Consider the following 27,296-nt stretch of genomic DNA (forward strand, 5'->3'; position numbering starts at 1 on the left):
GCCACCGAGGAGGACGACATGGATGTGAAGCTGCGCCTGTCGCGCTTCGAATACCTCATGGAGAGGCGTCTGCTGCTGCTGAACAGTGTCCTGCTGCGCCAGAATCCGCACAACGTTCACGAGTGGCACAAGCGGGTCAACCTGTACGAGGACAAGCCCACGGAGATCATCAACACCTACACCGAGGCCGTGCAGACAGTCCAGCCCAAGCTGGCGGTGGGAATGCTGCACACCCTCTGGGTGGAGTTTGCCAAGTTCTACGAGTCCAATGGCCAGGTGGAGGACGCCCGCGTGGTTTTCGAGCGGGGCACCGAGGTGGAGTACGTCAAGGTGGAGGATCGGGCCGCCGTGTGGTGCAAGTGGGCGGAGATGGAGCTGCGCCAGCAGCAGTTCGAGGCAGCCCTCAAGCTGATGCAACGTGCCACGGCCATGCCCAAGCGGAAGGTGGCGTATCACGACGACTCGGAGGCAGTGCAGTCGCAGATCCCTGAAGGTGTGGTCCATGTACGCCGATCTGGAGGAGTCCTTTGGCACCTTCAAGACCTGCAAGGCCGTCTACGAGCGCATCATCGACCTGAAGATCTGCACGCCGCAGGTGATCATTAACTATGGCATGTTCGTCGAAGAGCACAACTACTTCGAGGAGGCCTATCGGGCCTACGAGAAGGGCATTGCCCTGTTTAAGTGGCCGAATGTGTACGACATCTGGAACTCGTATCTAAGCAAGTTCCTCGCGCGCTACGGGGGCACAAAGCTGGAGCGGGCACGCGACCTCTTCGAACAGTGCCTGGATCAGTGTCCCGCTGAGCATGCGAAGTACTTTTACCTGCTCTACGCGAAGCTGGAGGAGGAGCACGGCCTGGCCCGGCGTGCCATGTCCGCATGTCGGGCTCTGCCCGAGCAGCATATGCGCCACATGTGCGTCAAATTCGCCGAGCTGGAGACGAAGCTGGGCGAGGTGGATCGAGCCAGGGCCATCTACGCTCACAGGTGAGTCGACATTTAACCGTTGGATCGTCAATATTCTAAGCTCTCTTCTGCTTTGTCCCAACAGGTGTGCGATCCCCGCATCACAGCGGACTTGGAAGGAGTTCGAGGTGCGTCATGGCAACGAGGATACGATGCGTGAAATGCTGCGGATCAAGCGTTCCATTCAGGCCACCTACAACACGCAGGTCAACATGATGGCTGCCCAGAACACGAATGGTGTGGCTGCCGATGCTGGTGCTGGCTCCGGACCGGATGCCATGCGGCTGCTCGAGGAGAAGGCCCGCCAGGCGGCGGCCGAGGCCAAGCAGAAGCCCGCCGAGAAGGCTGCCTCCAATATCATGTTTGTGCGCGGCGAGACCCAGGGCGCGGCCAAGGGCAAGGAAAATACAGTCGTCAATCCGGATGAGATTGATATTGGCGACAGCGAGGACGACGACGACGATGAGGAGGAGGACCCGCAGCAGCCGAGTGGAGACCAGGACGAGGCAGGCCAGGCCACAACCAAAACCGATGACGAGGGCCTCACCATGAAGAAACTGCGCTTCGAACAAAAGGCCATACCGGCCAAGGTCTTTGGCAGCCTCAAGCCGACAAATCAATCCGATTCCGATGAGGGATAAATCTTTTGTTTCTTTTGATTAGGCGAAATATAAATGTATGTCTGTGGAATACTTCCCTCGATTTGAGACCTATTCTTCGGAGACCTATTCTTCGTTTTGTTCGAAAATTCAATAATTCCTCGAATCTCAGCAGGCGTTGGCAATGTTTCCCTGCCAGAGTTTGAGCCTTGAGATATCTCATTCCTTTCGAATCAGCTGTTGGAAGCACATCTATTCCCTCTATTTTTTAGTTTTTCATTTTTTTATTCGGAAAAAAAGCAAAATTTGTTTGGAACTGTCTGAAAAATAAGAGAACTTTCGTAACCTGTCGCGAGGGACTGTCACTATCATTAAGCGATGAAGTCTGTACGCTTGATGCACGTCCTGTGCAGGCGTGTCCAGCACACATTCCTGGCCAGACGCAGAGATGTGGAACAGCGACGGCACTACGCCGAGAAATGTGACTCGGGGATCAAAGGCGTTGTGGTGGGCGTGTACGCCAAGGAGGGCGACCGCCAGCCCAAGATGACACCATCCGGCGAGAAGTTTGACGATCGCGTCCAGGGTAAGATCACTGATCTCATACGCGAGACGGGCCTGAGTGGCCAGCTGGGAAAAGGCCGTGTCTGGCCGGCTTCAACGACCTGAAGATGATCGACGAGGGAATGGAAAACGCTCGCGTCGCTGCCGGCGTGGGGGCTCGTTCCCTTCAACTGCAGGGCTGCACAGATGTCTTCGTGGAGTCGATGGAGTATGCAGAGCAGGCGGCCGAGGGGAGCGCCTTGGCCGTCTGGCGCTACAACAAGCGCCGTCGGGACCGCACACTCATTCCCAAACTGGAGCTGTACGACTCTCCCGACTCGGATGCCTGGATGCGGGGCCTGTTCAAGGCCGAATCGCAGAACCTGGCCCGTCGCCTGGCCGATACGCCGGCCAATCAGATGACGCCCACAATCTTCGCCCAGTCAACGGTGGATGCCCTGTGCCCCTGCGGGGTATCCGTGGAGGTACGCAGCATGGATCGAGTCCAAGAGCTTGAACAGCTTCTTGATGGTGGCCAAGGGCAGCTGCGAGCCGCCGATCATCTTGGAAATCGCCTACTGCGGCACCGCACCCGAGGACAAGCCCATCCTCCTGCTGGGCAAGGGCATCACATTCAACAGCGGGGGCCTCTGCCTCCGTCCCAAGGACTGCTTGTCCATGTACCGCGGCTGCATGTCCGGTGCAGCCGCCTGCGTGGGCGTCATCCGAGCCGCCGCCGCCCTATCGCTGCCCCTAAACATAACGGCACTGCTGTTCATCATTTCACTTCAACGCTCAAGCATCTATACTTATGCTCATTATTGCGTTGCTATTGCTTACAGAGGCTTTACATAGAGCTCTCACATGCACAGCCAAAAACCGCAACTGCACACACATGCACACGCATACAGCGATGCGTTCGGTTTTCGCATTGGGAGCGACGCATCGCGTGATCTTCTAATTCTCTTCCGCTCGCCTTCTTTTCGTTGAGTAAAGTTGCTTGGAAATTCCAGTTGCTGTACCGTTGCCTCTTAGCCGAGCCTTCCACTAACTTAAACCACTAATTTAATAGGATTATCAATACAATCAATGGCCGGAAAGAATTACATATATTTACATATGTATATGTATATGTCAACGTGTCCCGTTTTTTTTTGGTGATTTGTTATTCAACCAAAAATTACTGCCTTCTCGTTTCATTTGTTGTACCGTTGTAGCTGAGCGTCTTTGGTGCTAAGTGCGTCTTGCGGGAAAAATTAGTGGATTATTCGCGCACAAAAAGAGCTGATCGCGGAAAGAAAAATATGAATAAATTAAATGAATAAAATTCATTTGTGTTTCTGTTTGTTTTTTTTTTTATAATAGTGCTTTTGTGTGTGGGTGTGTGTGTGAATATAACGACAGAATGGAAACGGCAAGGATAGAACAGAAAGAGAATGCAGCAAAAGTGGAAGAACCAAGAAGAAGGTAAGAAAATGTTGTTTTTGTTTTTCTTTGCTGTACGATTATAGGCGATGAACTAAAAAGATATAAAACAAAATAGATCGATAGCATTTTGTTAGCTTCATGTTTAGTATGGAGGCAAATAAGTGTAGTGGACAACGGTTAGTAGGACTGATGTTTTCCTCAGAGGTCGACCAGCACGCTATCATTCCGGCAACTGTCTCGTCGGCAAAAGGGTGGTGTTCTTTTTATTTGTCTATTCTGAGACCTACGATATTTGTTTTTATATTAAAAGAGCGTGCAAGAAACTTAACGACATGTACAAGTACAATTCCAGAACCGGAGAGAAACAAAACTTTTGGCCATTAGACTTCACTTACACATATGCACACGCACGCGACACGAACGGATCAAAAGTCGTCCTCAGCTGGAATGAAGGACCACGCCCACCCTTCCTTGGTCATAATCTGCATTCTTCCTCTATTCTTTATGACCCCTTTTCTTTAGGGCTCGCTACTACAGGGGCTGGGTATCGGAATCAAGATCAACGTTTAAGGAGACATTATAAATTTATTCAAGAATATCTAAAATTTAAATACATTACTAGCACTTAGTTTACCCTCTCCAAATATTTTCAATTTCCCTTAACTTAACTCCCCTGCGCTTAAACTTGGTTTTATTTTTATTCTTCGAAACTCAAAGATTGGCCTTGCTGCGTCAGCAGCTGATCCCCTCTCTCAAACTTAAACGCTCGATTGACGGCTCGACAGACTTACAAAGTAACCGCATTTCTTTTTCGTTTCTCCCCAATAGAACAAGTGTGATTTAGCCAAATGTCATCATCGGCAGAACCGATTATTAAAATGACTTCGCTTTATGGTTTTATTTACTCACTGTTTCTTTTGTTGTGTTGCGGTCCATCGGCGAAAGCGCTTTCTCGATGCCAGCTGATAAATCTTCGTGAGGGTTCAAGAGTTTTTTATTTATTTATTTTTTTGTTGTACCTGTATGTGTAAACTGTCACTTGCACTCACACTCGCCCTAGGAGAGCACAACGAAATCCCCCTTACCCCTTTGCAGTGGAATTAATAGGTATGTTTTTTGTTTATCTTTAGCTTATTATAAATTCATTATTTTACTCATTTGCTCTACTTCCTCTTCCTATTCTTTTCTCCTTTCCCGTGCACTCGCACTCTCTCTCCTTCTGCGTTCGACCGAAAATTTGAGTCGATCCCGCTACCTTTCCGCTAACTCGCTCTGGCTTTTCGGTTTCGGTTCAACCACTGGAGTTCTATGACACTGCGGCACTGAGACGAAGGGTTCTTCCGTTTACAAAAAAAGTTTGATCGAAAATTAGTTTTCGTTTTCTTTTGATCTGCTCGCGATACACGACGTGCTGCTTCCCAACGGCAACTGTCTCTTTCTTCAGCTAGTTAGGCCAGCCTTGGTCGAATTATTCTCGCCTCTGCTGCGCTCTAGGTTCCCCTTGTTTATGGTTCCCCTCTGCTGTGCCTTCCCCTTGCCAGGTGGATTTATGTTGAAGCGGTGCTCTTTGCTTTGAGATTAAACTGAGATTCGGGTAGGCCGGCCTTAGCCGAATTATTATCGCCTTTGCTGCGCTCTAGGTTCCCCTTGCTTATGGTTCCCCTCTGCTGTGCCTTCCCCTTGCCAGGTGGATTTATGTTGAAGCGGTGTGCCTTGAGATTTAACTGAGGCTGGGGTGCCAAACCTAAGGGGTAGCAAAAGTTCCGACCGCGGATCTGCCCCAATTTAGCAGTGGAATTTCTTTGCTGACTGCTTTTCTTTCTCTTTCTAGCAAGCTCGCGCACTTTTCCGAATCTACTTCCTGAGTTTCACTAGAAGCTACCAGTTGGCTCAGTGTCCAAGACGAAAAAAAGCGAATGCTATTCTGCCTCGACACTCGGACCCTACTTTCTCTGCTCGACCCTTCAACTGTCAACTTCCATTACTCTTTCCTCAGATACGATCCTTGTCCTATAGGTGGCGCGTTTATTTTTCTTTTTCTTCCACCCCCAGTGCTGTTAGGACGCACAGATGTACCTGAATTTTGGTCTGCCGAGAAGCTATCCTATTCCCCAGGTAATTTCCCCTAAAGCTACAGGGCACTTTACAAATTCCCCACTGCCAAAATCAGACTTGGGGTAGCGAAACAGAGCTGTCACACGGCCGAAAGCACAAGGCTGATCCAACCCGTAGCTTAGGTGCCACTGTCATGTCCTTCGCATGATACCTGCCAATACTTTTACCCTGTAAATCTTCTAGTTCATAGATAGAATTCCCTATCTTTTTCCGAACTCTCGACTTCACAAATACCTTGCTAAGTTTTGCATTGTAATCAGCTGGGAAACTGCTTTGCTTAAAATTTCTCCTAAATACCTCTTGTCCAACTTTATACGACACTTCCCGAGATCTTTTATCATACTGCCGTTGATTTCGCTCATTTTGCTTTTGCATGACCTCACTGGCCTTTTTCCGGATTACCTCCAGCGAATCTTTTTTCGTAAAACTTGCTGCCCTGTCTTCCAGCAATTTAAACGACCTCAGAAGCGAATAAGTTTCCCCGGATGTGATCATCTGCTGCCCAAACACCATATAGTAAGGAATAGCCCCTATCCCGAATGGATTGCCGATCTTAAGGCGCAGCAAATGCTGCTCAGATGCTCATCCCAATCCTTCTGATCCGGTCGAACATATGCTCTAATGGCAGCGATAACCGAGCGATTTACTCGCTCCGATGCATTTGCTTGCGGCGCATGCACGGCCGTCAACGTATGCTTTACTCTGTGAGCTCTCAATAGATGTTGGAACGCGTCTGCTCTAAACTGGGAGCCATTGTCTGAGAAAATGGTTTCCGGTACGCCAAACGTGTGGAACAGTTCCTCCTTGAGATACCTTATTACCACCTCTGCTGTTAATTTCTTGACGGGCTTTAGAAAAACAAACTTCGAATAGTGATCTAGTACAATAAATATCCCAACATGTCCGCTTCGCGATCTTGGATATGGCCCCAGAAAGTCGATGTAGAGCCTTTGGAAAAACCTCAGTGATTCCGCCGGTATTCCAATAGGAGGTCTTAATGTGGTGTTGGGTGGTTTTGTTGTTTTGCATTGACTGCAGGCATTTAAGAGTGTCTTCACGTCATTCACCAGACCCGGCCAATAATAATAGCGCCTGATACGCTCCAAAGTCTTATGTATCCCTCCATGGGAGGCCAAGGGATGGTCATGTGCTCTTTCCAACACTTCCTTTATCATCTCTTTCGGTACCCAGAGCTTCCATGCAAAAGAATCATGCACTAGATCCCCTGTTGAGTGTTCTGCTCGACGATAGATCAAATCATCAACAGCTTTTACATCTGGCAGTTTCGAACTATTGGCTTCTACACGCTCTACTAGATCTAAATAATCTGCCGATTTAAAGTGTGGGGAATCTGTATCTACCAATAGCCCCTGGTTCATATCCATAGCCGCTATGTCATCTTCATGGACTCTCGATAAAACGTCAGGTACTACATTTAACTTCCCTTTTCTGTGGTCAATCTTAAATCGAAAGCCTTGGAGTTTGAGTGCCCATCTAGCTAATCTTGAGTGCAGGTCGCTTTGTGACATAAGCCACTTTAATGAGGCGTGGTCCGTGATAACCGTAAACTCGTGGCCCTCGACATACGCCCTAAATCGCTTTATGCTGACCAGTGCAGCTAAGCACTCTTGCTCCGTAACGGTATAATTTCTCTGTGCCCTATTTAATTTTTTTGACACAAAAGCGATGGGTAATTCCTCTCCCTCGTCCGTCTTCTGAACTAGCACCCCTCCAACTCCTGATTTGCTTGCATCGCAATGGATGTAAAATGGCTTAGTGAAGTCTGGGCTACGCAAAACAGGAGCACTGCAGAGCAATTCTTTCAGCCGCTCTAATGCTTTTTCTCCCTCACTGGACATGACAAATTTCTGCTTTGGTTTCAGCAGATCAGTCAATGGAGCTGAAACTGAAGCAAAACTGAGAATAAACTTCCTATACCAGCCAGCCATGCCTAAAAAGCTTCTCAGTGCTCTCAATGTTTTTGGGAAAGGGAAGTTGGTCTTTATGCCCCCTTCACCTATTACATGCCCGAGATACTTAACAGATTGCATGCAAAAATGACTTTTTTCGATGTTTATTGTCAGTCCAGCCTTTCGAATTTTCGAAGAAACCGTCTCCAGCACTTTCATGTGTGAGGCAAAGCTATCAGAGATTATGAGCAAATCATCCAAGTACACGAATACTTCGTTGCGAAGTGCAAACGGAATGACTTTATCCATCAGTCTCGACATCGTTTGAGACGCATTACACAGCCCGAATGGCATAACCTTATATTGATACAAGGGTCTACCTGGTATAGTGAACGCCGTCTTGGGTCTTGAGCCTACATCTAGCGGAATTTGCCCGAAAGCGTCTTTTAAGTCCAGGCTTGATATAAAATTTGCTCTTGGCAGTGTGCTTAGAATGCCATCAATGTGGGGAAGCGGATAGGCATCTTTCTCAGTTACTGCATTCACCTTTCTACTGTCCAAGCAAAGTCTCACTTTCCTTGTTTTTTGGACTAAGACAACAGGCGAGGCCCATGCGCTTTCCGACTCCTCAATTACCCCAAGCTTGATCATCCTGTCTACTTCCGCGTAGATCAGCTTCTCTATGGCAGGTGAAACCGAAAAATGCTGTTGTTTGATGGGCTTAGCGTTTCCCGTATCTATCACGTGGCTCAGAATTGATGTCTTACCGAGACCAGAAACAGCAAAGGAAGGAAACTGATCCACTATTGTTTTTAAAGCGAATTCTTGGGCAGGTGACAAGATGTGTTTATTCTGAGATGCCTCTATTCCTGCTATCTGTAACGGCAATGGTAATAGGTTGAAGATTTTCCAAAAATCTATCCCCAAGTATAAGTCTTGACTTAGAGAGGGAATGATAAATAGTTCTATCTCCTTGGATTCTCCTTTAAATTCCATGTTAGTTCTTAATTTGCCTACTATCTGTTGCCTTTTTCCATCTGCTGAACTTGCGCTTGACATTATCTTCTTGAAAGGTCTTCCGCTTCATATCAAATCCTTGGCTAGTTGCCCTCCCACACAACTCATCCCCGCACCCATGTCTAACAAACCCACTCTAGATTCCTCAAACACTCTAACTTTGGTCCCCATTTTTCTTCCTAATGGAGTTTATGACTTTTGAAGCTTCCCAAAATGCCTTAAGACGCTTCGTGCTTCTCGAGACACTTCTTATTTTCTGCGACCTAATAGGTAAAACTAAGTTTCTAAAACTATATATTCTTCTGTGCCAGTACAAAGGTTCCGCTACCTGAGCCAATTCGGGCATCTTTCCCTGTCCATCAGTACGATTCTCTGCTTCTAATCCTGCTTCGTCGGTTTTCGGTGTGGAACACCTGTCAGCTGACGAGTGTCTGATGGGTTCCCCTTCCCGTTTCTTTGACACCTTTGGCAGGACGGTTTATAAGTATTTGGGATACCACAACCGTAGCAAAATATCTTCCGCTTCGCTGCACAGTCCTGGTATCTATGTCCCTCTTTCCTACAGTTCCAGCATACTAACGCCATTGCCCCTATTTCCTCATTAGCTTCCCCCTCTGAAAATTCAGTTGCCTCGTCACTGATCGCTTCCTCTACGAGCTCCGCGACTTGCTTTTTGAAAGGTCCTAGCTTTTGATATCCGTGCGTACATTGCACCTCTTCCAAGAAACATTGTCTTTTTATGCAGATGTCCCTCAACGTTTCGATCGAATTTATCGGAATATTCAAAATTTCGTGCTGGATCTCCGGCCGTAGATTTCGTCGAATAATTTCTATTAAGGTCTTGTCCGATAGCGGCTGATCTAGTCGGTCAGTAAGCTTCTGGATAGATTCAAGAAATACCTCAAACGACTCCTTTTCTTTTTGTTTCCTGCCTCTTATCATTTGTCTAATATCAACGTCTGTCCGAGGGTCCCTGAAATGCTTTCTCAAAGCCATGCAAAGGTCCTTCCATCGCACCACACCAACGGTCTTGCGGTACAGCCAGTAAAAGTCGGAAGCTTTGCCTTCAAACAAGGTGTTTGCGTTTCCGCATAACAGGGCGAAATTCCCGTCAAGGGTTTGATGGGTCAGGGCCTCCACTCGATAAATAAAGCTATCCACATTTAGACCATCAGAACATTGAACCGAAGTTTCCAATTATTCATAATGTGACCAACTTTATCTGGCCTTTGAGCCAAGTCTGTGCCAATGGACCTAGCTATTGATCGCCGTGGTTGCTGGGATCCCATATCCTCATTTGCTCCGGAGAGCCCTAAGACGTGATCCAGAGATGCGTTGTCAGTCAGATGGGGGGTCGGTGGTTGCTGTGGTGCACCCACGTGAGATTCGAGGCTTGTGGTTATTGGGTTTGCCATCTTCTCTGTCAACTGTGACAATAGTTCGTTTTGCATTTTCATAACCGCTGCGTTTATCTGTGCGGTCATGCTGCTCGAGCTTAGAGCTTGTTGAAGGTTGATCTTTGAGTTGTGCCCTTGCATTCCCATCTTCTGAAGTTCCCTGCCCCGAACGCGTTCTTGAAGGTAACTGAACGGGTTGAAAAGACTTTGTGGCGATGCACTGAGTTTGACAAGTTGGGCAAGTGTTTATTGCCATAAAATGGGTCTTTATACAGGACTTGTGAAACTCATGGTTGCACTTTGTCACATATTTATCCGCTTCAGCTAGTTCCTTCAAACATAAAGTGCACTTTGGAGGCGCAGCCTCCGTTTCATCGTCTGATCTATCTAACCCCATGTTGATAAACAACCGACGTCGCGATTCTCAATGTTGGGCTAATGAAGTAGATAGTAGTAATTTTATAATAAAGATGTAAGGATATAGTTTTAAATTTGATAATTGATAACAAAAAATATATTTTTTTTCGATAAGATAGCTCATAAAATTTACTGATTTCCGATATTTTAGCTCCCTGCGGCGGCCTAATTTTTGATCCATTCTGTCACATTCATGCACGTGTGAGCAAAGAGAAAAAAAACGCACACAAACTGAAATACTATGGCATTCTGTCTCATAAGAACAGTGGACAGTGGCAACTTCTAAAGTCACTCCGCCTGTTATCCATGCCATCCTCATTTTGACCTCCCAAGCACATCAGTACTAGCTTTTAGAAGACTCACTCACTTGTCCATCACCCGTGGTCAGGCGTACCAAATTTAATCGACTAGCCTGCATTTCCTATGCGTTTGATATCGGACTTCCGTGGGCGAATCCTACACAATTAGTTAGAAAAATGAGTTCGAGCTTAACTACGATAGATGTGGCCACCTCCTTAGAGCCAATTCCGCTGTTTCCGTATCACTTCACATAGCTGCCAAAACTCATTGAAAATAGTTAGATCATTCAAACCCACATCCGTCATGGTCAGGTAGAAGTCACTAAGAGGCCTCCCCCTGGAGTCCAATGCTTGATTAGGGAATGAAATAAGAAGGAAATTAAGGAATAAGTTCAGCCACTCTGCTTTGGTGACACTAAGCAGTGCACAAAACCGTCACTGATTTCTTTGATCTGAAAGGTTGATCGTGAAATATGAAAGGAAATTAGTTGGCCATCAGTAATGAAAAGTGAGCCACACTCGTATAATGTACGTTAGTACATCTACGTTGTGGCCCCACGTTGGGCGCCAAATATAAAAATGTTTATTATTATCATTGTTGTAGTGGACAACGGTTAGTAGGACTGATGTTTTCCTCAGAGGTCGACCAGCACGCTATCATGCCAGCTACTGTCTCGTCGGCAAAAGGGTGGTGTTCTTTTTATTTGTCTATTCTGAGACCTACGATATTTGTTTTTATATTAAAAGAGCGTGCAAGAAACTTAACGACATGTACAAGTACAATTCCAGAACCGGAGAGAAACAAAACTTTTGGCCATTAGACTTCACTTACACATATGCACACGCACGCGACACGAACGGATCAAAAGTCGTCCTCAGCTGGAATGAAGGACCACGCCCACCCTTCCTTGGTCATAATCTGCATTCTTCCTCTATTCTTTATGACCCCTTTTCTTTAGGGCTCGCTACTACAGGGGCTGGGTATCGGAATCAAGATCAACGTTTAAGGAGACATTATAAATTTATTCATGAATATCTAAAATTTAAATACATTACTAGCACTTAGTTTACCCTCTCCAAATATTTTCAATTTCCCTTAACTTAACTCCCCTGCGCTTAAACTTGGTTTTATTTTTATTCTTCGAAACTCAAAGATTGGCCTTGCTGCGTCAGCAGCTGATCCCCTCTCTCAAACTTAAACGCTCGATTGACGGCTCGACAGACTTACAAAGTAACCGCATTTCTTTTTCGTTTCTCCCCAATAGAACAAGTGTGATTTATCCAATTGTCATCATCGGCAGAACCGATTATTAAAATGACTTCGCTTTATGGTTTTATTTACTCACTGTTTCTTTTGTTGTGTTGCGGTCCATCGGCGAAAGCGCTTTTTCGATGCCAGCTGATAAATCTTCGTGAGGGATCTAGAGTTTTTTATTTATTTATTTTTTTGTTGTACCTGTATGTGTAAACTGGCACTTGCACTCACACTCGCCCTAGGAGAGCACAACGAAATCCCCCTTACCCCTTTGCAGTGGAATTAATAGGTATGTTTTTTTTTTATCTTTAGCTTATTATAAATTCATTATTTTACTCATTTGCTCTACTTCCTCTTCCTATTCTTTTCTCCTTTCCCGTGCACTCGCACTCTCTCTCCTTCTGCGTTCGACCGAAAATTTGAGCCGATCCCGCTACCTTTCCGCTAACTCGCTCTGGCTTTTCGGTTTCGGTTCAACCACTGGAGTTCTATGACACTGCGGCACTGAGACGAAGGGTTCTTCCGTTTACAAAAAAAGTTTGATCGAAAATTAGTTTTCGTTTTCTTTTGATCTGCTCGCGATACACGACGTGCTGCTTCCCAACGGCAACTGTCTCTTTCTTCAGCTAGTTAGGCCAGCCTTGGTCAAATTATTCTCGTCTCTGATTCGCTCTAGCTTCCCCTTGTTTATGGTTACCCTCTGCTTTGCATTCCCCTTGCCAGGTGCATTTATGTTGAAGCGGTGCTCTTTTTGCCTTGAGATTAAACTGAGATTCGGGTAGGCCAGCCTTAGCCGAATTATTATCGCCTCTGCTGCGCTCTAGGTTCCCTTGTTTATGGTTCCCCTCTGCTGTGCCTTCCCCTTGCCAGGTGGATTTATGTTGAAGCGATGCTCTTTGCCTTGAGATTTAACTGAGGCTGGGGTGCCAAAACTAAGGGGTAGCAAAAGTTCCGACTGCTTGAATACATGTACTGCTGCGGCGCTGCAAAGCTCTCCTCCACTTACCCGCGGATCTGCCACAATTAAGCAGTGGAATTTCTTTGCTGACTGCTTTTTTTTTTTTAATAGTGCTTTTGTGTGTGAATATAACGACAGAATGGAAACGGCAAGGAAAGAACAGAAAGAGAGAATGCAGCAAAAGTGGAAGAACCAGGAAGAAGGTAAGAAAATGTTGCTTATGTTTTTCTTTGCTGTACGATTATAGGCGATAAACTAAAAAGATATAAAACAAAATAGATCGATAGCATTTTGTTAGCTTTATGTTTAAATGGAGGCAAATAAGGGGATAAACTTTTACCAAGAATCATCTTTCTTATAGGAGAAAATACTAAAGGCAAACAGGACTATAAAAATAACGAAAAATACCGAAAAAGTCAACTTCGGCTTATCTTAAAAGGTTTTCAGTTCAAAGCTAAAGAAAATATATGCCTGTTGTTTTCTTTCAATTTAGAGAATAATATCGGGAGAAACGTATATAAAAAGGGGTTTAATTATTTATTCTCGTATATTGTTTTTTTGACAGTGTATGCCTCGCCCTGACTCCCTTTATAATTGTGATTTTTGTTGTTGCTGTTGTTTCTGGTCAAGTGCTGTGAAGAGGTGGGAAATGAATGTTTATGTTTCCGACTAAAGTGCTTCTTTTGTAAATCACTTTCGAGCTCCAGAGCCATGCAAAGGCTGAGGTTGAAGGTTGAATTAAAATTCCTGCACTTATAATTATCTCCTGCTGTTGTCCTTTACGGACCCACATGTACATACATGTGTACATATGTACTTCCTTTCACCGCATGTATTTTCAAATGTCAATTAGTTGAGTTAATTGATCGAAAGTGCAAAATGTGAACCGCAATATCGTTTATATACTGGTCCACGGTCTTTTGGCCTTTGTTGGGGCAGCAGAGCCCTTTTGCGAGGCCAGCTTTGCGCAGTTCGAGGAGCTGTCGTTGAACAAGCGCATGGAGGAGGTGGCCAAGAACGAGGAGGCCACCGAGGAGGACGACATGGATGTGGAGCTGCGCCTGTCGCGCTTCGAATACCTCATGGAGAGGCGTCTGCTGCTGCTGAACAGTGTCCTGCTGCGCCAGAATCCGCACAACGTTCACGAGTGGCACAAGCGGGTCAACCGGTACGAGGACAAGCCCACGGAGATCATCAACACCTACACCGAGGCCGTGCAGACAGTCCAGCCCAAGCTGGCGGTGGGAATGCTGCACACCCTCTGGGTGGAGTTTGCCAAGTTCTACGAGTCCAATGGCCAGGTGGAGGACGCCCGCGTGGTCTTCGAGCGGGGCACCGAGGTGGAGTACGTCAAGGTGGAGGATCGGGCCGCCGTGTGGTGAAAGTGGGCGGAGATGGAGCTGCGCCAGCAGCAGTTCGAGGCAGCCCTCAAGCTGATGCAACGTGCCACGGCCATGCCCAAGCGGAAGGTGGCGTATCACGACGACTCGGAGGCAGTGCAGTCGCAGATCCCTGAAGGTGTGGTCCATGTACGCCGATCTGGAGGAGTCCTTTGGCACCTTCAAGACCTGCATGGCCGTCTACGAGCGCATCATCGACCTGAAGATCTGCACGCCGCAGGTGATCATCAACTATGGCATGTTCCTCGAAGAGCACACCTACTTCGAGGAGGCCTATCGGGCCTACGAGAAGGGCATTACCCTGTTTAAGTGGCCGAATGTGTACGACATCTGGAACTCGTATCTTAGCAAGTTCCTCGCGCGCTACGGGGGCACAAAGCTGGAGCGGGCCCGCGACCTCTTCGAACAGTGCCTGGATCAGTGTCCCGCTGAGCATGCGAAGTACTTTTACCTGCTCTACGCGAAGCTGGAGGAGGAGCACGGCCTGGCCCGGCGTGCCATGTCCGCATGTCGGGCTCTGCCCGAGCAGCATATGCGCCACATGTGCGTCAAATTCGCCGAGCTGGAGACGAAGCTGGGCGAGGTGGCCAGGGCCATCTACGCTCACAGGTGAGTCGACATTTAACCGTTGGATCGTCAATATTCTAAGCTCTCTTCTGCTTTGTCCCAACAGGTGTGCGATCCCCGCATCACAGCGGACTTGGAAGGAGTTCGAGGTGCGTCATGGCAACGAGGATACGATGCGTGAAATGCTGCGGATCAAGCGTTCCATTCAGGCCACCTACAACACTCAGGTCAACATGATGGCTGCCCAGTTTGTCAACACGAACACGAATGGTGTGGCTGCCGATGCTGGTGCTGGCTCCGGACCGGATGCCATGCGGCTGCTCGAGGAGAAGGCCCGCCAGGCGGCGGCCGAGGCCAAGCAGAAGCCCGCCGAGAAGGCTGCCTCCAATATCATGTTTGTGCGCGGCGAGACCCAGGGCGGGGCCAAGGGCAAGGAAAATACAGTCGTCAATCCGGATGAGATTGATATTGGCGACAGCGAGGACGACGACGACGATGAGGAGGAGGACCCGCAGCAGCCGAGTGGAGACCAGGACGAGGCAGGCCAGGCCACAACCAAAACCGATGACGAGGGCCTCATCATGAAGAAACTGCGCTTTGAACAAAAGGCCATACCGGCGAAGGTCTTTGGCAGCCTCAAGCCGACAAATCAATCCGATTCCGATGAGGGATAAATCTTTTGTTTCTTTTGATTAGGCGAAATATAAATGTATGTCTGTGGAATACTTCCCTCGATTTGAGACCTATTCTTCGGAGACCTATTCTTCGTTTTGTTCGAAAATTCAATAATTCCTCGAATCTCAGCAGGCGTTGGCAATGTTTCCCTGCCAGAGTTTAAGCCTTGGGATATCTCATTCCTTTCGAATCAGCTGTTGGAAGCACATCTATTCTCTCTATTTTTTAGTTTTTCATTTTTTTTTTATTCGGAAAAAAATCAAAATTTGTTTGGAACTGTCTGAAAAATAAGATAACTTTCGTAACCTGTCGCGAGGGACTGTCACTATCATTAAGCGATGAAGTCTGTACGCTTGATGCACGCCCTGTGCAGGCGTGGCCAGCACACATTCCTGGCCAGACGCAGAGATGTGGAACAGCGACGGCACTACGCCGAGAAATGTGACTCGGTGATCAAAGGCGTTGTGGTGGGCGTGTACGCCAAGGAGGGCGACCGCCAGCCCAAGATGACACCATCCGGCGAGAAGTTTGACGATCGCGTCCAGGGTAAGATCACTGATCTCATACGCGAGACGGGCCTGAGTGGCCAGCTGGGAAAAGGCCGTGTCTTCATGAACGTGGATGCGGAGTTCCGTGCGGTGGCCGTGGTCGGCGTGGGACAGGAGGGGGCCGGCTTCAACGACCTGGAGATGATCGACGAGGGAATGGAGAACGCTCGCGTCGCTGCCGGCGTGGGGGCTCGTTCCCTTCAACTGCAGGGCTGCACAGATGGAGTCGATGGAGTATGCGGAGCAGGCGGCCGAGGGGAGCGCCTTGGCCGTCTGGCGCTACAACACCAACAAGCGCCGTCGGGACCGCACACTCATTCCCAAACTGGAGCTGTACGACTCTCCCGACTCGGATGCCTGGATGCGGGGCCTGTTCAAGGCCGAATCGCAGAACCTGGCCCGTCGCCTGGCCGATACGCCGGCCAATCAGATTGTGAGGACCCATACTGGGACCCTCACATAGTAACAAGAATAATAATAATAATATTAATAATTGGATTACTCACAACCATATGCTATAGTAGTAAATAAGCTAGTTATGTTTTGCATAGCCGAAATCCCGCCAAACGGCCAGCTCACACGGAACAACCGCAAAGAAGACGGCGAGGAGAGGGAGCCCTGCTCAGCCGGCAGCAGAGCGGAGCTCTTTCGGAAAAGTCCCGTTGGCCCGAAAACGAGCGCGAGGCGTGGCGAGAACGTCGAGCGACCGTAGCGAGAGAAGGAGTCGATTCTGGGAAGTGAGCGAAGACGGAACGTCGCGGACATCGAAGTGAAGAGAAAAAAAAAGTGTTGAACGGCCGCGCGCCAGAGAGGAGAGAAAAGCATGGAGGAGCTGCGGGAACACAGGCGCCGGATCCGCGGGTGAGCTGGCCGCTGGCCAAGGTAGTAGTAGGAGTAGGAGGGAGTGCGAGGGGAACCAATCCAATAAAACTTCGATCATAGAATTAAGAACGCGTTGGCTTCCATTTATTTTCTCTGGTCGGACCACCGACTGCGGTCATCTCTCCACCCCCTCCCCACCCGTTTTCCTGACTGTTCTCGGTCACTACGCTCCCGCTCTGACTCTGGCAACAGGGTTTTACCCTGCTGGAGTGAGAAGTGGTACGCGTTTCGACAGAGGCGCCCCCCTCATCCTTTTCCTTCACCTCCCCGGACCCGCGGCCCACTTCGACCTTGGCAACAGGGGTTTTACCCTGCTGAAGTCGGGGAGTGCAGCGTCTCGGGTGAGTTTCGCGCCGCCCGGCCCAACGCCGCTTTCCCCCCCCCCCTCCCTAATTTCTCCCGAAGGCCCCGTCGTTGACGGCGGCTCGGCGATCCCTGCGCCAACGACCCGCCTCCCCCCCCCAGTCTCAACGTCTCAGCAACTTACAAATAAACTGTAGGTGACCCTGGGCAGACTGAGACTGACCCCAGCCTAGGATCACTACTTTACAGATGGCGCCCGAGCAGGGACCGTTGAGACAATTCAAACGATAGTTTTCTGGGGGGATTTCACCCTTCGTGGCCTAAAGATCCACAAGTAGATCGCGTAGGTAGCGCCGCATCAAACCGAGGAGAAATTTATAGGGTATCAATAAGAAAATACGATACGAAGGTACAGGCCAGCAGCGAGCAAAGCGTGGCTGAAAAGCTGTACAATCCCCGTTAGCCGTCGGCAAATGAAGAGGAGAGAACGGGAAAGAGGAAATGAGAGAGGAAAACGACAGAATGAAAGTACAGCCCGCAGCCAAGCAAAGCATAGTGATGCCCTTCCCATGTCCAGCAGAAAGAGAAAAAAAAAATCCAAGCGAAACACCAGCGACGAAGCAGCACGCAAAGCAGAACGAAAATTCTGTGGTCCCCGTTATCCTCAGGCAAAACCATGCGGGATCATAGCGCCCGGTACAGTGGGGAAAGAGCCAAGGGCAGCCAGACCTCTGTTACATCTCAGTGGGGAGAGAGGGGGTGAAGACCGGAGAACAGTTCTGGGCGTCGGCGGCGGGCATGAGCCGAACGACCCACGAGTATAATACATGAAATTATCCCTTTCTCATACTACCCGCACCCCCCGATCTTCGACTATTTACCTAACCATTCGCCCGCGGCTCTCTCGCGTGGTGTTCTCGGCCGACTCCGAGACGTCGACGTCGGCAGAGGCTCGGCCGTTCAGCCAGACCCAATATAAGCCGGGTTGTATACAACGCAAGAGACAGTCATCCTCAGCATTCGGTCAAACATACAACGTGTGAAACAGAGTGATCCCCTGCCTTCGATCAGTACACAACGCGCAAAATACAGTGGTCCTTATCCCGCAGCATACAGTGGTCCCTATCCCGCAGCATACAACGTGCGAAAGACAGCGATCCCCGCGTCTTCTGTCCACCTCGCGCTCCCCCGAAACTGAACACGAACCAACGGATTCTAACCGGAACAATCCTGCAGAAACCAACGACTGAAGTACCCCTGAACAAGCGCGTGTTAATTGCCAGCCCCCGTGTCCAGGCCCACGACCAAGACGGCCCACCGGTAATTCACTACCGAATAGCCTCGCACGCGTCCTCGCCGTTTAAGGATTCAGAGCCCCGTCTTTCGCCGCGTCCTTAGCTACGTTTTTCGACTCCTCGGGCGACGCTCCAGACATTTGATCGTAGACCACGTGCAGCAACAGTGACCCGGACCAACTCAACATGGGAGTCAAGTGGATTTCGGTCAGGCGCAAGAACGAGTTGGAGATGATTACCGCGGAGCTTGGGTTAGACAGCGCTGGAACTGTCGAAGAGTTGAGACGTCGACTCGCGACCTTCGCAAACTCGGCCGATTTACCAAGTACGGCGCGTTCTCGGTTGGAGGAATTGGAGGCCCAGTACGGAGTCGCCGTGACTCCAGAGGTTAAACCACTTTCTCCCCGCCCTTCTACACTCGCGCCTCTTAACCTACAACCCCATCCCCCGGCTGCGTATGATGTCGTACCCGCCAGTAGCCGTAGTATAGTGGCGTCGGGATCCGCTGTGCCGGCAGAGAGCCTACTCCATGGCATCGACGTCGGTGCCGCGCAGAGAAACCTGCACGGTAGCAAGGACCCACCAACGAAGGGGTCCACCTGGAACGAAGAGCATTTTAACGCTGCGATCACCGAGAAAATGGTCCGCTGGGGAATCGTGTTTGATGGGTCCGGCGATCCGTTAAGTTTCCTGGAGCACGTGCAAGAGAGGGCAGCCACTTATAAGATAGATCTACGCCACTTATCACAAGGAATCCTCGTGTTGTTGACCGGTCGGGCCGAGAGTTGGTTTCGAACGAGCCGCCTTAGTGGAGAACCATGGGAGACCTTTCGCAAAGAGTTTTCAGAGTTTTTTTTGCCTCCCCGGTACTTTCAACGGCTAGAAGACGAGATCCGAACCCATTTTCAACGACCAAAAGAAGCGTTTAAAACGTACCTCGTGGACATTCGACTAATGATGCAGCGCGCGGGATACACCGAGGCTCAGGAATTGGAAAGGATATACGATAACATGCTCCCGGAATACCAGTTGTTTACGAGACGAAAAGATTTTGATTCTCTCTCCGAATTAACGCAACTGGTTGTGAACTTCGAGGTGACGCGTAACAAGGGACCGTCGGAGCTCACGGGCTACGCGAACCAAGCACGAGACACCCATCCGCGGGAAACTTTAGGGCCAACGGCTGGTCAACGAGGACCAAGGAATCACGCGGCCGCGAGGACACAGGATCTCCGGCACGATAGAACCCAGGTGAGGGATTGGTCGACGGACTCGCAGCAGCCGGATGTCAGGAATGGAACCATCCTCCAAGACGCCGACCCCATAATCGACGTGCAGCATGCTTGTAGGAACTGCGGCGGGTCCGGACACTTTTCCAGGGAGTGTAAACAGCCCCAAGTCTTGTACTGCTGGGACTGCGGCCGTCGCGGGCTACGCACCATCGAATGCTGTCGCAGGAATTCGTCGGGAAACGGACAGGCGCTTCACTCGGCAGGGGACCGGGCGAAGACCGCCAATCCCACCCCGAGGCAGTAAAGGGAACCCTGCGGCTGGAGAGAGGACGAATTCGCGCGCAAGTAACCATGGAAGGAGAGGACCTACTCGCTACTCTGGACACAGGCGCCACACGGAGCTTCGTTAGCGAACGCAAAGCCCTGGAGCTGGACAACGGACAGAGTATAGCGATGGTGCGAACGACGATCAGATTGGCGGATGGGTCCCTCCGGGAATTGACTCAGGCGCTGATGGCAGACATACGACTAGGAGATCAACAAGTAAAGATGCCGGTGCTAGTAATGAAAGACGTGCTGGATGACGTCCTCCTCGGGATGGATTTCCTATGCGGAATAGACGCGACCCTGCAGTGTGGAGGAGTCCCCTTGCGCCTGCAATTTAAACACAGCCATGATACCAGGACTCAAGACATAGGATCCCCAGCCCGCCTGGATCAACCTACGAATCTCAGCCGAGACCGGGTCGCCCAGCATCAAGAACCGACGAGGGACGACGTACCAAACGAGACGTGCGTGGCCGTTTCTTCAAGGAATTCTAGGAATTCGGGCGAGGTCTCGACCCCGGCAGGATACCAACCCGGATGGACATCGGCGCTCCCCGGCCTCGACCACAGAGCCATGCTGAAAAACCCCTTCCGGGTACACGAGGTACAGCAGCGATCCAAGAAACGAGTGCGATTCGAGCCCGGCATCGGCGACAACGGGCCCCGCCGTAGGCGCACCAGGGAACGGACACAGGGAGCAACAGTGGCCACCGTGAGTATATCCCAATTGCCCGACGTTTTGGCCCCTGGATTCGAGCCCGAAGACGACGAACCCTGGAACCCCGGATCACCGAATGGTTGCAACAGGAACTGAAACAATTCGACGGCCTCAGCGGAGTGTCCCCCATTGCAGAACACACCATCGTGATGCGCGACAACAAGCCTATAAAACAACGTTATTATCCAAAAAACCCCGCTATGCAAGCCGTCATTAATAAACAGGTCGACGAACTGCTTAAGGAAGGGCAGATTGAACCTTCGAAGAGTCCACATAGCGCCCCAATTGTCCTCGTGGGCAAGAAAACAGGTGACATCAGGATGTGCATAGACTTCCGACAGTTGAACGCGCGATCAATCCCCGACGCGTATCCCCTCCCCAGGATTCACCACATATTGGAACAGCTGAGAGATGCCAGGTACATATCGACCCTGGACCTGAAGAGCGGCTACTGGCAAATTCCGCTTGCCCCAACCAGCCGCGAGTGCACGGCGTTCACCGTGCCGGGCCGCGGGTTGTTTCACTGGAAAGTGATGCCTTTTGGCCTTCACTCCGCCGGCGCGACCTTCCAGCGAGCACTGGATAGCGTGATTGGCCCCGACATGGAACCACACGCATTCGCCTATCTTGATGACATTATCGTCATCGGGCACACCGTGGAGGACCACATGCGGCATCTTGGGACAGTTCTACAGCGGCTGCGCAAGGCTAATCTTCGACTCAACAAGGACAAATGCAGCTTCTTAAAACGCAGACTGAAGTATTTAGGACACGTCATCAGCGGGAACGGCATACACACGGATCCTGACAAGATCGCCGCAGTGCGCAACCTGAAACCTCCGGCAGGTGTCAAGGAACTTCGCCGATGCATCGGTATGGCCTCCTGGTACCGGCGGTTTGTACCCAACTTTTCCGAAATAGTAGAACCCATGACGGCGTTGTTAAGGAAAGATCGGCAATGGAAATGGTCGGAAGAACAGGAGAAAGCCTTCGAGGAGTTGAAGATCAGGTTAACCGAAGCGCCGGTCCTCGCCTGCCCTGATTTTTCTGAAAAATTCTCATTGCAAACCGACGCTAGCGAACAAGGATTAGGAGCCGTCCTTACACAAAAGATAAGGGACGAGGAACGAGTAATAGCCTACGCGAGTCGACGCTTGTCCAAAGCCGAGGAGAACTACTCCGTTACTGAGAAGGAATGCTTGGCAATAGTGTGGTCAATCCGCAAGCTGCGCTGTTACTTGGAAGGATACCGATTTGACGTGATCACGGACCACCTCGCCCTCAAATGGATCAACTCGATCGACAACCCCACTGGACGGATAGCACGTTGGGCTTTGGAGCTGCAGCAATATCAATTCGATATTCGCTATCGCCGAGGGAAGCAGAACGTGGTAGCAGATGCACTTTCCCGCCAACCATTGGAGTTACTACATCAAGCTCTGGAGGAGGAGTCACAGTGCAAGTGGATCAGGAAAATGTTGGCGAGAATCAGGCAGCAGCCGGGCAAATATGAAGACTACCGAAGCGAGAGTGGACAACTGTATCGGCGCCTGCACACCGTGCCCGAAGAAGAAGACTCCACCCATGGAAACTCTGCGTCGCTGCAGAACATAGACGACGCGTACTAAAAGAATGCCATGACCACCCAACGGCCGGACATCTAGGAATCCGAAAAACAAGCACACGAGTCGCCCAAAAGTACTACTGGCCAGGCCTGTTCCGAGAAGTCGCCAGATACGTTCGCCAATGCGTAGTGTGCCAAAAATACAAGGTGAGCCAGTTCAAACCGGCGGGGAAAATGTTCACCAGACAAGTTGACGAACCCTTCAGCGTGTTATGCGCCGACTTTGTTGGGCCGTTGCCCCGCTCCAAACATGGAAACACCGTCCTCCTGGTTTTCTTCGACGCATTTAGTAAGTGGGTCGAACTGGTGCCTCTACGCAAGGCAACTACGCCACACCTGGAAAGATCATTCCGAGAAAGAATCCTAAGCCGCTTTGGTACCCCTCGTACCTTCGTTTGCGACAATGGGGCACAGTTTACCAGCCGATCGTTCAAAGGATTCTGCAAAAGGCTAGGGATGGAACTTCAGCATACTGCCCCGTACACTCCCCAACAAAATCCAACAGAACGCGCGAACAGAACAATTAAAACGATGGTGGCGCAATACTTCGACGGAAAACAGAACACTTGGGACGAGCTCTTGCCAGAAATCACGCTCGCGATCAACTCAAGCGTGTCCGATTCGACGCGATTCAGCCCCGCGTTCTTGATCCAAGGTCGCGAGCCAAGACTGCCAGGCGCCTTGTACGACGAGGTTACGCCAGGAACGGGAACTAGCATCGCCGACCCGGAGACCAGGGCACGACAGATGAGAGAGGTGTTCGAAATCGCAAAAACAAACTGCGACAAAGCATCAGAAGAGCAAAAACGACATTACAACCTCCGCCGTAGGGAATGGAAACCGGCTATTGGATCCCAAGTGATGTTACGTCGCCACACTCTGTCCAAAGCAGCCGAAGGCTTCGCCTCCAAGTTGGCCACGAAATTCGAGGGACCATACCGGGTGACCAAGTTTCTCTCTCCGAATCTCGTCCGATTACAGGTTCTAAACGGACGTAAGCAGCGATCAGCCAGTTTGAACGACCTGAAGGCGTTCTACCCGACCATCGACGAAGATGACGAAAAGACCGACCAGATCAGGACGGACAGTGAAGACGACCCTGACCGAACCAATATACAACAATCTTGATTACAACGCAGATCTACTCAAACCGCCACGACGATGCTGACACCCCGGATACACAGAGACGAAACCAATCAGGAACCCGGATATCTTGCGAGGAACGACGCACCGAACGAGGCGTGCGTGGCTGCTCCTCCTGGACACATCCGCTTCGGGAACCCGGATATCTTGCGAGGAACGACGCACCGAACGAGGCGTGCGTGGCTGCTCCTCCTGGACACATCCGCTTCAGGAACCCGGATGTCCTGCGAGGAACGACGCACCGAACGAGGCGTGCGTGGCTGCTTCTCCTGGACCCATCCGCTTCAGGAACCCGGATATCCTGCGAGGAACGACGCACCGAACGAGGCGTGCGTGGCCGCTTCTCCTGGACACATCCGCTTCCGGGACCCGGACATCCTTCGAAGAACGACGCACCAAACGAAGCGGGCGTGGCTGTTCCTTCAAGGGCAAACCGCAACCGTGATTGTACCGAAGGGACCAACCAAGGCCGACATTTTGGAGATTCTCATTAAGGCTATAACCGCTCCGCCGCACTCATAGAGTACCAAAGTATTTCTTGCCTGTAGTCAACAAGTCCATTCCTATTCACAGCTCATCGAATGCGAGAGACCCCCGCCGTCGGAGAACTACGACAAAAGCCAGGCCGGAGCCCCCAGTCGACTGGGAGATCATCGAGGAACTGATTCTTCGCCCCACTCCACGAGAATTCCAAGTCCACCCAGAGGTCCTCAGCTGGGAAAATTTATGCGGCGACGTCGTAAGCTGGCCCCGCATCGACCAGATCATCGAGGGGCACGATTCAGACCCCGATCACGTCAATATTACGGGAGACGTAGCCCAGACGTACAGGGACCCAAGCCCTGGCAACGCCGCCAGAGCCACGTTCACCCATGCTCAGGGCCCAGCCAGGTCAACCCCGACCAGGTCGCCGAAGACCACGCGCAGGGCCCTGGACACGCCACCGTAGGAGAAGCAGCCGACTACACCGCTCCGGGTCCGAGCCCGACGAGGGGCAGAGGCCATCACTATCCCTGACGGGCTGCCAGGTGCCACCGCACGCGGATACCGCCAGCAATTCGAGCCGACGGAGTTCGAAAAAGAGGTGCTCCGCTGGGAAGAGCCACCGCTTCCGGCACTCTTCGGGGCCCTTGATACGCTCAACCTTCTCGAACGGATAGACGGGTTGGACATCGCCCCCGAAGATGCAGGACTACCGGCCGTCAGCAACTTTGACGCCATCCTGCGTCCCGAAGACATCGCCACCGAAGATGCAGGACTACCGGCCGTCAGCAACTTTGACGCCATCCTGCGCCCCGAAGACATCGCCACCGAAGACGCAGAGCTACCGGACGCCTGCGATCTGGACGCCATCCTACATCCCGAAGGCGGCCGTCCGGAGATACCAGAAACGTCGACCCCCAACCCAGCCGTTCGTTGGGTGACTGGGAGGCGGATTGGAGAGTACGTACGCCCGACGGCCGGCTGCCAGACACCCTGAAAGCCCGGCTCCTGGCACAACTCGTCAACCCGCGGCGTAAAGATGTCCGATTCTTGGCAGAGGCGGACAACACCTTCTTCCAGGTCCACATCAGCAAGACGAGCAAAGTGACTATTCGCTCACGGGCCCCCCGAAGTAAGGAGAGGGTGTGAGGACCCATACTGGGACCCTCACATAGTAACAAGAATAATAATAATAATATTAATAATTGGATTACTCACAACCATATGCTATAGTAGTAAATAAGCTAGTTATGTTTTGCATAGCCGAAATCCCGCCAAACGGCCAGCTCACACGGAACAACCGCAAAGAAGACGGCGAGGAGAGGGAGCCATGCTCAGCCGGCAGCAGAGCGGAGCTCTTTCGGAAAAGTCCCGTTGGCCCGAAAACGAGCGCGAGGCGTGGCGAGAACGTCGAGCGACCGTAGCGAGAGAAGGAGTCGATTCTGGGAAGTGAGCGAAGACGGAACGTCGCGGACATCGAAGTGAAGAGAAAAAAAAAGTGTTGAACGGCCGCGCGCCAGAGAGGAGAGAAAAGCATGGAGGAGCTGCGGGAACACAGGCGCCGGATCCGCGGGTGAGCTGGCCGCTGGCCAAGGTAGTAGTAGGAGTAGGAGGGAGTGCGAGGGGAACCAATCCAATAAAACTTCGATCATAGAATTAAGAACGCGTTGGCTTCCATTTATTTTCTCTGGTCGGACCACCGACTGCGGTCATCTCTCCACCCCCTCCCCACCCGTTTTCCTGACTGTTCTCGGTCACTACGCTCCCGCTCTGACTCTGGCAACAGGGTTTTACCCTGCTGGAGTGAGAAGTGGTACGCGTTTCGACAGAGGCGCCCCCCCTCATCCTTTTCCTTCACCTCCCCGGACCCGCGGCCCACTTCGACCTTGGCAACAGGGGTTTTACCCTGCTGAAGTCGGGGAGTGCAGCGTCTCGGGGGAGTTTCGCGCCGCCCGGCCCAACGCCGCTTTCCCCCCCCCTCCCTAATTTCTCCCGAAGGCCCCGTCGTTGACGGCGGCTCGGCGATCCCTGCGCCAACGACCCGCCTCCCCCCCCCAGTCTCAACGTCTCAGCAACTTACAAATAAACTGTAGGTGACCCTGGGCAGACTGAGACTGACCCCAGCCTAGGATCACTACTTTACAAGATGACGCCCACAATCTTCGCCCAGTCAACGGTGGATGCCTTGTGCCCCTGCGGGGTATCCGTGGATGTACGCAGCATGGACTGGATCGAGTCCAAGAGCTTGAACAGCTTCTTGATGGTGGCCAAGGGCAGCTGCGAGCCGCCGATCATCTTGGAAATCGCCTACTGCGGCACCGCACCCGAGGACAAGCCCATCCTGCTGGGCAAGGGCATAACATTCAACAGCGGGGGCCTCTGCCTCCGTCCCAAGGACTGCTTGTCCATGTACCGCGGCTGCATGTCCGGTGCAGCCGCCTGCGTGGGCGTCATCCGAGCCGCCGCCGCCCTATCGCTGCCCCTAAACATAACGGCACTGCTGTTCATCATTTCACTTCAACGCTCAAGCATCTATACTTATGCTCATTATTGCGTTGCTATTGCTTACAGAGGCTTTACATAGAGCTCTCACATGCACAGCCAAAAACCGCAACTGCACACACATGCACACGCATACAGCGATGCGTTCGGTTTTCGCATTGGGAGCGACGCATCGCGTGATCTTCTAATTCTCTTCCGCTCGCCTTCTTTTCGTTGAGTAAAGTTGCTTGGAAATTCCAGTTGCTGTACCGTTGCCTCTTAGCCGAGCCTTCCACTAACTTAAACCACTAATTTAATAGGATTATCAATACAATCAATGGCCGGAAAGAATTACATATACTTACATATATATATTTATATATATATGTCAACGTGTCCCGTTTTTTTTTGGTGATTTGTTATTCAACCAAAAATTGCTGCCTTCTCGTTTCATTTGTTGTACCGTTGTAGCTGAGCGTCTTTGGTGCTAAGTGCGTCTTGCGGGAAAAATTAGTGGATTATTCGCGCACAAAAAGAGCTGATCGCGGAAAGAAAAATATGAACAAATTATAAAATTCATTTGTGTTTCTGTTTGTTTTTTTTTTTTATAATAGTGCTTTTGTGTGTGGGTGTGTGTGTGAATATAACGACAGAATGGAAACGGCAAGGATAGAACAGAAAGAGAGAATGCAGGAAAAGTGGAAGAACCAAG

The 27,296-nt window shown here is 50.7% G+C and overlaps 3 protein-coding genes across 3 annotated transcripts; all 3 read left to right on the plus strand.

Annotated features, from left to right (window-relative positions):
* The first annotated feature begins 459 nt into the window (after positions 1-459).
* On the plus strand, positions 460-1,943 carry LOC117192477 (pre-mRNA-splicing factor syf1 homolog). Its single transcript, XM_033397174.1, has 2 exons — positions 460-990; positions 1,055-1,943. Exons 1-2 carry the CDS (start codon positions 503-505, stop codon positions 1,608-1,610), a joined length of 1,044 nt encoding a protein of 347 aa, XP_033253065.1. The 5' UTR covers positions 460-502; the 3' UTR covers positions 1,611-1,943.
* A 12,491-nt stretch (positions 1,944-14,434) lies between these two features.
* LOC117193989 (pre-mRNA-splicing factor syf1 homolog) lies at positions 14,435-15,548 on the plus strand. Its single transcript, XM_033398630.1, has 2 exons — positions 14,435-14,916; positions 14,981-15,548. Exons 1-2 carry the CDS (start codon positions 14,435-14,437, stop codon positions 15,546-15,548), a joined length of 1,050 nt encoding a protein of 349 aa, XP_033254521.1.
* A 339-nt stretch (positions 15,549-15,887) lies between these two features.
* On the plus strand, positions 15,888-16,534 carry LOC117193990 (cytosol aminopeptidase-like). Its single transcript, XM_033398631.1, has 3 exons — positions 15,888-16,280; positions 16,345-16,469; positions 16,528-16,534. The coding sequence occupies exons 1-3, from the start codon at positions 15,888-15,890 to the stop codon at positions 16,532-16,534; spliced, it is 525 nt and encodes a 174-aa protein (XP_033254522.1).
* Positions 16,535-27,296: the final 10,762 nt, after the last annotated feature.

This window comes from Drosophila miranda (assembly GCF_003369915.1).
Source record: "Drosophila miranda strain MSH22 chromosome Y unlocalized genomic scaffold, D.miranda_PacBio2.1 Contig_Y2_pilon, whole genome shotgun sequence".
Taxonomy (NCBI): Eukaryota; Metazoa; Arthropoda; class Insecta; order Diptera; family Drosophilidae; genus Drosophila; species Drosophila miranda.

Excerpts from the sequence above, each read along its gene's own strand:
- LOC117192477 (XM_033397174.1), top strand. The coding sequence starts at position 503 with ATGTACGCCGATCTGGAGGAGTCCTTTGGCACCTTCAAGACCTGCAAG. Across the intron at positions 991-1,054 it reads AGGGCCATCTACGCTCACAG|GTGTGCGATCCCCGCATCAC; the intron begins GTGAGTCGACAT and ends TTGTCCCAACAG.
- LOC117193990 (XM_033398631.1), top strand. The coding sequence starts at position 15,888 with ATGAAGTCTGTACGCTTGATGCACGCCCTGTGCAGGCGTGGCCAGCAC. Across the intron at positions 16,281-16,344 it reads ACGCTCGCGTCGCTGCCGGC|GCGGCCGAGGGGAGCGCCTT; the intron begins GTGGGGGCTCGT and ends TATGCGGAGCAG.
- LOC117193989 (XM_033398630.1), top strand. The coding sequence starts at position 14,435 with ATGTACGCCGATCTGGAGGAGTCCTTTGGCACCTTCAAGACCTGCATG. Across the intron at positions 14,917-14,980 it reads AGGGCCATCTACGCTCACAG|GTGTGCGATCCCCGCATCAC; the intron begins GTGAGTCGACAT and ends TTGTCCCAACAG.